Source organism: Rutidosis leptorrhynchoides, chromosome 4 (genome assembly GCF_046630445.1).
Source record: "Rutidosis leptorrhynchoides isolate AG116_Rl617_1_P2 chromosome 4, CSIRO_AGI_Rlap_v1, whole genome shotgun sequence".
Classification (NCBI taxonomy): Eukaryota; Viridiplantae; Streptophyta; class Magnoliopsida; order Asterales; family Asteraceae; genus Rutidosis; species Rutidosis leptorrhynchoides.
The window spans coordinates 516209532-516219927 of NC_092336.1; the positions used below are offsets into that span (position 1 = coordinate 516209532).

At 33.8% G+C, this 10396-nt stretch overlaps 1 protein-coding gene across 1 annotated transcript; it reads left to right on the top strand.

The window, feature by feature from the left end:
- The first annotated feature begins 4809 nt into the window (after positions 1-4809).
- Positions 4810-5604, top strand: LOC139839930 (ethylene-responsive transcription factor ERF104-like). Its single transcript, XM_071830144.1, has one exon. It carries the CDS (start codon positions 4810-4812, stop codon positions 5602-5604), a length of 795 nt encoding a protein of 264 aa, XP_071686245.1.
- Positions 5605-10396: the final 4792 nt, after the last annotated feature.

A 10396-nucleotide genomic window follows, 5' to 3' on the forward strand; every position in this document is an offset into this window, starting at 1 on the left:
CACTATTACAATTGCGTACCTTACCATTTTCGCATGGTCACGCAAAGTACTTTACCCGGACTGACGCGACATTCACACAAAATAACACGCGATAACTCCTAGTACCGAATGACCAAAGTCCTTACAGTGAACTTGATCACTCAAAACCGCCAAACATCCGAATCTCTCCAAAAGATTCGTCTCTAGGACACCGCACCAATAGATACCTGTATATATACACCTATATACAATATAATAATAAATATATACAAGTACACCGCAACAACAAGTCAGCCTACAACCTAGGTGACTATCACTAAAACAACGTTCAAGTTCGCCTACTTACATTAGGCACTAGCTATCTAAGGCACTAATTTACACATGAAATAAGGCCCCACATAATCACATTTTGAACAAACACAAGTCCTAGTTAGTCACATACTCTAAGGCACTAACAAATCTCAATCCGACCCATATTCCTACAAGTCCCGTAAATAACACACCACTGACAATAAGTCTAAGACTAGGCAACTACTCCAAGGTCACCTAATTCCCTTAGACTATGCTCTGATACCACTTGAAACGACCCAACCTCGATTACCGAAACACGACACATTTTTTTTTAAAGCAACAACATCATTTTAGCCAGACCAAATGCGCGGTGCGCATTTGAGTGCGCGGCGCGCATTACAACATGAAACAAGGTCAGTAATTGACAACAAAACTGATTACCAGCATACGGCCATTTGCGCGGCGTGCAGGCCTACACGCGGCTCGCGCTAAAGCTGAGAAAAACACTGCAGCCTATTTTAAAACATAACAAACTGTTTCGCCAAAACCGAGATTCACAAATCCCCAAACCAAATCCAACACTTTCAAAACATTAAATGATCCGAGTTTTAATCGTCAAAAGTACATTTCGACCCTTGGGACTCCAACGACCCATAATTACATTAAAGTGCCAATTTTATCCCATTTATATATTTTGTCGGATTAGGACTCTACAACCCAAACCGATACCAAGAGTATAATCCCGGGGACTAACAAATCCCCAATCCACATCCAAATTTCAAATGCTACCCCATCGAGCCCAAGCGCTCCTACGCATCCAGTCTAACAACTAGCTAGCTTCGCAATACATGTAAAAAGGTGAACAACGAGAGGGGTAATCATAAAGCTTAGTGAATGCAATAATTATACGTATACATATAACTATTCCACTCACCTTGGAATGCCCGCACAAGTCATGTATGACATGATCTCCATCCTCAAATCCGAGCAAGTAACCACCTATATCACAGATATGTACAATATACACATAAGTAGCCGTTCTCTAAAAGAGAACCCGACACAAACATCCCTTAACCGAGGGATTACACCTTGCTCGCCAAAAGCCCGCCCATTTATCACCTAATGGACACAAACCAATTACAACTTCGGGTGATAATTCAAACCCACACAATAAAGTACAATTTAACCTAAATCATACTTTACACCAATTAGACCAAACCTAGGTTTTAACGCTAAATTACTACTTAGGTAGTAATCATTTCAATCGTCACTTACACCAAAACCCCAACACGTGCAATATTGACCCATATCACGATTGACCACGTTTGACTTAATCTTAAAATACCATTTTAACCCAAAATTGCTTTCCATGATTACTTTCATTCAAAAACTTCATTTAACACTTAACAAAAGCGTTTAACATCCAATAAATCCAAAATTAGTGTCATTACCAAAATTTGACCTAATTCAATTCACCCATTTTGACATAAGTCCCAAAAAATGCCCATACTATCCAATAATCACTAACACAAGTGAAAATGGCCCTAATACATGAATTAAACCAAATCACAAGTGTTAAACACTTAGCTTACCCAATTTGACACATAAACCCTAATTTTGACCCATTTCAAAATTAGTCAACCTAAATACACCCAAAAGGGTTCTAACACTTCCAAAATCACTAAACTAAGTGATTACACCCAAAATCAAAGCCTAATCATGGCCAAAACGTCAATCAACCCAAAACCCACTTTATCATCTAAATGGGCTTTACAACTAACAAGCTCAAAATTCTAACTTGAATATCAAATCATAAAGGTGAAATTCGAAGTTGAGACTTACTAATACTACCAAAATGATGCCGTTGACGAGATGAACAAATTTAACACTTGAGACTTGACCCGAATCAACCTCCTTCTTCTCCAAATGGAGCTCTCTCTCTAAACTCTCTTCCTCTCTCTAGGGTTTGAAGATGAGAGTGTTTGTGTGTGAAAATGAAGATAAGATAAGGTTTGGAACTGATTTGTAGCCTCAAAACTGGCCCCAATGCGAAATACCCAAAATGCCCCTTTTAAGACATTTAAAATTCACAAATCTTGCTGTCAGCAGGTTTTGCGCGGTGCGCATATTTTTGCGCGGCGTGCAAAAGCCGAAATCAGCATTTTGTGAAACTTATTTTGGTCGTAACTTTCAAACCGTAAATCCGTTTTTGATGAATCAACTATCGTTGGAAACATAATTAGGTGTACTTTCCAATGGTAAGGTCTTAGAACATCAACTCCAACTTTATTTGGGGTCAAAATATATGATTACATGCCTCATAATTCAAATGACGTCCAAAATAACGCGTAAATGAAAAACGGGATGTTACACAAATCATGAGCAAAAGTGAAAGAAAATGAAGAAAAGTGCAAAACTAACACTTGGTGCGGCACACCAGCCATATGGTGCGGTGCACCTTAGGTATTTTCGAGATGCATTGCTGCGCAATTGAGGTCAATTGTAGCGCTCCTTAAAGCTAAAAATTGGAAAATCAAAGTCAGTAGCCATCTAATGTTATGGTGCAGTGCACCATCTAGTAATTGCAGTGCATCTGACTTCCTAGTGTTGTGGTGCGGTGCATTACCTTAAGGTGCGGTGCACCATCGCTGTTTCAGTAGTAGTTTTGTGCCTTAGTATAAATAGAAAAAGATAGGGTTTGTGCAGAAGAGCTGCAATTGGGGTACGAAAACAAACCCTTATTTGGTCCTTTTGATGATCCATTGAAGGATGAGGCTCAATTTAAGTTGCAAGCTCAAGATTAGAGTTAGATTATTGAAGATCTTCACATTCCATTTCATTTCTTATTGTATTTCTTTTCATTTGGTTATTTTCTCTCTTAGTTGATTGTAATGATGATGACTTATTATTTATTGATTTTGTTCTTATTTCCATTACTATTTTAGGCTAGATTTAGTGTGTGTTCACTTGTTTATGAAACTTGATGATTGGTTTTGCCCTAATTAATGAAAATTTATGTTTAAATGATTGAATGAGATAATATTGTTAAGTTTGATTGATGATCTATTATTATTTGTGTTTTAAGCTCTACTTTGATTATACAAATTGTTAAACATTCTTAGTGATTTGAATTGGGATTCAATTTGTACTTTAACATCATTTGGTGATCTAGACAATTAAGAAGGAGATTCTAATTGATTTGGTCTTTGATTTGATTGGTTTCAGGGGGGGGGGGGGGGTTTAGTCAAAATAGTGGTGTTAATTATTTCAAGTGATTGTTATGATTAAGGATTTTATGTGAGTTTAATCCAATGTCAAATCCTAATGGTTTTTTCAATATAACTTGGTCTTTTGAGTGAGTTTATGTGATTTTATGAACTTGATCGATTAATGTTTGGTGGTGACACTAAACTAATACTTGTTCAACATTGATGTGCAACAAAGTGCAAGGGGCAAACCAAATCAAAAGGTGGATTAATTAAGTGGACATCATTTCTTATTATTGATATTCTCGTTAGTTTATTTATATTCGCAAGATTAGTTTAATCAAATCTCTATTAAAATCGCCCATCAACTTAGGATAATTATTAGTGTTTGAAATTCGAAATTAAACGTTCTTTGTGAAACGAACTTGTTAAATACTTGCTTGTTGCTATGATGACCCGATTATAATTCCCATGATTTGTTTGATAAATTGTTAAGTGATCAATCTTGTTTTACTAGTGTGTATCACACAACCATCCAGGATCTATTTTTCTTAGTAAAAATAACGAAAACATATATTGAAACGAAAAATATTTTTGTAAAGAAAACGTATTTAACAAGAGTACAAGAGCGAAATTGGTGAAGCTCGAATCACCTACAAAAGAAACCTGAAACAAACCCCGAAGAGATATGATGCATTGTAATCCATGCATAATTTGTTTGTTCAACTAAATAGCTAGATATTTAATATAAGTATGAATATGAATTACGTACGTACTACCTAGCTAGTGTAGGTTCAAAAGAGCCACTTATAAAATCTTAAAGAATGTTTCAACTAATTTTTTCCATTTATATATGCGTCATGTAACACCGAATACAATGTAATATTATAACTATCTATAAATTATAATTTATAATTTATAATAATTTAATTAATTAAGTAGCTAGGAATGTAGGAGGGAATGTTTGGTATTGTTTTGTTCAATTATTTACTTCCTCTCCGAATCTATTGTTACGTTTTAATTTTAAAGATTTTATTTTATTTTATTTTATTTTTTTTTGACTTTAATTAACTTTTTATGTTTTACATAATACTTAATAAACGATTATATCAATAAAAATATATTAAAATATCAATGGTATAAACTTAATCAAATAATATATATACAAATAAAAATATTTAAATACAAAAAGAAATATTTAAAGATAAAGTTGGAGTTTTGAGGGTGTATTTAAATTGTTGGCTATATAAATAGTAATCCAACCCACAACATAAACCAATTCTTTTCACAGTTCACCAATCACTAAAAACGTAACTACATATCAAAAATTATAATGTCTGAAAGCCTCTCAGATTCTGATTCAGCCATGCTCGATTTCGTTCGACAATGCCTTCTCGAAGATCCTGATATCACAAGTCCTTTTCCGGCCACAATTGCATCATCGGATGAACCACATTTCAGCCGGAGTTCAAGTTTCACAAGTCCATTTTCATTCGATAATTCCATCGAAACATCATTTTGCGTCGATACGTTTGTTGATTCACTTACTTCTGTCATAAGTACTACTTCATCCAATTTGCATGAAAATTTACTTACGAGTTCATGCAGTGAGTCCACTCAAAGCCCAATTAGTAAAACCTACACTCGAACTCAATCTCAATCTTCAATAAATCACACTCCAAATGTCTTTCAAGTTACTAATTGGGTTGATGGGCCATCAATGATCCATACTCCAAGTTCACCTTCACCTAATAATAATATTATTGAAGAAATACCACAGTTTAAAGTTGATTTTGGAAAAGCAAAAAAGGTGAAGAAAAATGATCAAAGAAATAAAGATTGGAGAAGGTTTAGAGGCGTAAGAAGACGTCCATGGGGAAAATTTGCGGCGGAAATAAAGAACCCTAACAAAAAAGGTGCACGAATTTGGCTTGGAACATTCTCAACGCCTGAAGAAGCCGCCTTGGCTTATGACCAAGCGGCTTTCAAGATTCGTGGTTCACGAGCTATGGTTAACTTTCCGCAATTGATTGGGGTAAAAACGATAAATCCGTTATGCTCTTTGTCTGAAGTAGACTTGGAATGTAAGTTAAAAAATAAAGGGTTCACTCCTAAAACTGAAAACTAGAATTGATCATTTTAATTTTGGTGTTTGTATAGTAGTTCTAAAAGAATAAGGACTTTGTGTAACTTTATAGATTAATTTCTTTCTTTTATGGTCTCAGCAATCTACATGAAAATCAATACAAGAGTTTGAGACTTCAAGTTTAATTAATTACGTTGTGAGAGCTATAAAGTATGCAAATGATGACACACGTATGACTGTGACTTCAAATTATGATTAATTTATGTGAATATTTTAAATGAAAGTTTACTTAATATTGTCATGTGCAGTAATTGTTTATATTCTTAAATAACCTCCTAATTCACTTAATCTTGTAAAGTTCAAGAATGCCAAACTTGATCAATCAACTCCAAACAATAAAAGACAGACAAAAAGTAGGACATTGTGTAAACGATATATGAAACCATGAACATCTTAAATATATAGGTGTATATCAACTTTGTTATTTGCAAGAAAATGATCACATTTTCTATCATGATCTGACATTCTTGTTGTTGCCGGGTCGCTAATTTAGAACATTATCTTTCACAAGATGCATGTTCTCGAAACGGTTTGTACTATACGCATGAGTCGGTTAACATTATCAGTTATCAACGTTTTGCAAATTATATCAAGGTTATGATTTCTCATTTCTCAAAGTTACAAGTAAACTTTTGGTTAAGTTGTTTAAAATCTTGACATTGTTCAGGATTTGATGTAAACAAGTATAATTTGTCTCTGTTCGTTGGTGCATATTTAAATCTCTAGTTATATCTAACACACAAAAGTAAAACAAGACAAATAATAATAATAATAATAACTAGTTTAAGACTCGTAACTTTACGGGTTTTTATAATGAATTTTATTTACACGTAATTTATCATGTTATTAATAATACATGTTTTAAAGGTTTGAATATAGTTTTACAAAAGATAGATAAATATCAAGATAGAAGATTAGTTAATTTAAGGGTTTTTTTAACCACACCAAGTAAAGTGGTGAACCGCGCTTCACGGCGGAAATACTCTTGGTCGAATACATGCATAACGTTTTTTAAGTACCGATGCCTCAGTTATGTTATACAAGTTAAAAATACATAATACAAAATCTTGGACATTGTGCAGTCGTGTCACACACTTGCACTACATTTTCTTACATATTTATATTTATATAGCATGTGTAGTAGGAGTAAAACGGTATAAGTGCCTCTGGCGGGGTTCATTCCTTTTTCTTTCTTGATGCGCTATCTTTTGTACCCGTTATATCTTACATCGAACTGTAAGTTGTTGTAAATTATAGCCCCTGTTTAGTCTCAAGAGTAATGTGTAGTACTATAGTTCAGTTGCCATCTTGAGAAAGTTAAATAGGTTGTGTGTGCTTTTGATCAGGGCCACCACAGACACTTAATTCTCTGTCAATTAATTTTTTTATTATATGAGGGCCAACACAGACACTCAAGTCAGGTGTCATCGCAATTGCAGGCCTAACTTGCCGCTGCCTTCTAAACTGTAATCTCGGCTTAGACCATTATCGAATTGGGCAAGTCCCATAGCATGTGCATATACGCAAATATATTGATAATACTTCTTGTTTTTCAAAAGAAATTTTTTTTTTCATATCTTACCTTTTGAGCTTTTGATCTTTATGTTAACTAATTTCAAGTTGCATCATGTTGCTGGGTAGCACTTTATTTGGTGCATATCACAAATCATTGTAGATAACATACCGCAGAACGAAATTGATGTTGGCACTATCGCTAAAGGTTTATTGGGTAGCCATTTAGTTCTCTGCGAAGCGACCATTGTGTTCCCCTGCACATAGATCGAATAAGATCGTTTGTAAGATAAACAAAAATATAAAAGAACATGGTTAGCAATTAGGTAGAAAAAAAGGTGTCATAATCTTATTGACATCGCAAAACATATGCGCACAAAAGTACACATGTTTGTGAATAGGTACTTTGATAATTGTAAAATAATACTAACAAAGTTATTAGCTTCGAGTGTCTCAACTTGACCATAACTTGACTTCTAGTGCATTAATCATTTTATTCAACATGTAAACTAAAAAACACATTACAAATATACATGTGAAAGTCTAAAAGGAATAATAAGATGACTAACAAATATGGTCAAAAATTCCTTTCACAAAAATTGCCGTTTAAGATTACTTTTGCATTAGCATGGAAGTCATGATGCAAAGTTAATGAACAATAAGGGGAGCATTTAACCTGCTACTAATTCCCTGAAAAATACATGTACACACATTAGTAGAATGTAAGAACACACATACCTCCTTTCTTTTTTTTTTTCTTTTTTTTTTTTTTTTTTTTTTTGAAAGGTAAGGTTAGTTGTTAGTTGTTAGACTCGAACCTGGGTCACTCTCGAATCCATGAAACATGGATACCAATGAAGCAAGGCCTCATTGGCACACATACCTCCTTTTAAAGCATCATTGACACTTTAAAAGATTGTGGTGACAAGTTCTAATACCAAAGGACACTTTTTGAATGGACCCAATAGACTTTTTTTAACCCCCTACAAATCAATGAACTTCATCTGTGCTTACTTCTCTATGCTTATCTCTTAGCTCATTCATTTAATAAAAACCATTCAAATGAACATGTATATTAATCTTTAATTATTAACAAACTGGGTATATATTTTTAGTATGTACTCCGTAGTAAATTAATAACCTGGTCACCATGGCCATCTTGAGTAGCTTTTGTATGTGCATATGCAGTAGAAGATTCATAGTCAAGCGATGCAAATACGAAGAAGATTCAAAGAATATAAATGCAACAATCGCAGAGAAAAATCAAGTGATGCAATTGAAAAAAAATCAAAGTTAGTACGCGAATTAAACAGGAAAACAAAATTGCAACCAAATTAAAATATGGTTGGTTACGTATGTCAGGGAAATGGTTGGTTATAACGAACAAAATTAAGTAAAGTTGATATATTCCAACTTGATATGAGATTATTGAGATCCCATACTGCTCCGTCAAGGAAACTCAGGTGAGAGCTCATTGTAACAAAAAAAAAATGAAGCAACTCACTGATATGTTTGAAATAGACACATAATTGTAACATCATGAGATCGGGCTTAGATGGAAATGACCAAATTGCCCTTGTATGGTGTTAATTAGTGATTTTAATAATTTTATGTTTATAAGTATTTGTATATTTGGTTAAGACCAGTTTGTGACAAGGGTCACAGAACAGGTTTGTTTATTTAATTTAGACTCCGTTAGGGCAGTCAAATTAAGTACGAAAGTTATTAGATAACTGGTAAATACCCATGTATGATGGGGTATGGTGTTTGGCTTAAATATATAAGCTTGTACAGCTCATTTTCTCATTTCTTCTTGAATATTCTGAACACCCCGTACTCTTTCTATCTCATCTCTAGAAACCCTAATCTAATCCAAGTGATAAATTGAATCAAGAGGCTTTAGTGACTGATTTCTAGCATCCTTGTGATCATCTAATCAGGTTTGTTTGCTTAAATTCGTACTTTAATTCATAGAAATTGGGTTTTGGGACTAAATAGGTTTTTTTATGAGTTTTATGCTTGAATCTTGCTAATTGATGTTAGTTAAGCTTGTTAGATGCTCAATATATGTTGTTTGTGAGACGACCCGTCCTAATCCATAAGGACGAATACAATAACATATAATTACATTGCGAGGTATTTGACCTCTAAATGATACATTTTACAAACATTGCATTCGTTTTTAAAAGACAAACTTTCATTACATCGAAAGCTAACAGGCATGCATACCATTTCATATTATCTCAACTATTAATGACTTAATAATAATCTTGTTGAACTCAACGACTCGAATGCAACGTCTTTTGAAATATGCCATGAATAACTCCAAGTAATATCTTTAAAATGAGCAAATGCACAGCGAAAAATTTCTTTAATACCTGAGAATAAACATGCTTTAAAGTGTCAACCAAAAGGTTGGTGAGTTCATTAGTTTATCATAATCAATCATTTTCAATAATATAATAGACCACAAGATACTCATATTTAGAAAACAATCTGTGCAGGTCTACTCACTGCTGTAAAATCATTCATATGAAGAACACCGGAATCTCACCAACGGTAGCTAATGCATCGTGCAATGCAAAAATTTCTCACCGAGGGTAGTTAAAATAACACAAACTCACCAACGGTAGCTAATGGATCGTGCAATGCAAAAATTTCTCACCGAGGTAGCTAATACAACACAATCTCACCAACGGTAGCTAATGCATCGTGCAATGCAAAAATTTCTCACCGAGGGTAGCTAAAACGGTAGCTAATGCATCGTGCAATTCAAAAATTTCTCACCGATAGTAGCTAATAAATCGAACCATTTCGGTAGCTAATGCATCTTGCAATGTAAAAATATCTCACCGGTGGTCGATAATACAATCTTTATAGAAATCGAACCTCTGAATCCAAATAATTCTATCATAGAATGTAGTTTTTAGTACTTGTGTCTATTTCGTCAAACATTTATAAAAGCAGTTCATGTATTCTCAGTTCAAAATATATATCTCAAAAACATTTAATAAAATAGTTATAAAAACAGCGCATGTATTCTCAGTCCCAAAATGTAAAGAATAAAAGGGAATCAAATGAACTCACTATACTGTATTTCGTAGTCATTATGTATATGATGGCATTGAACAAGTGCAAGGTTGGCCTCTGAAAGGATCCGAAACTAATCATCGGACGTTGTCCATATTGATTACAAATGAATTACAATAGTTGATAACATTGCGAGGTACTTGCCCTCTATATGATACATCTTACAAACGTT

Excerpts from the sequence above, each read along its gene's own strand:
- LOC139839930 (XM_071830144.1), top strand. The coding sequence starts at position 4,810 with ATGTCTGAAAGCCTCTCAGATTCTGATTCAGCCATGCTCGATTTCGTT.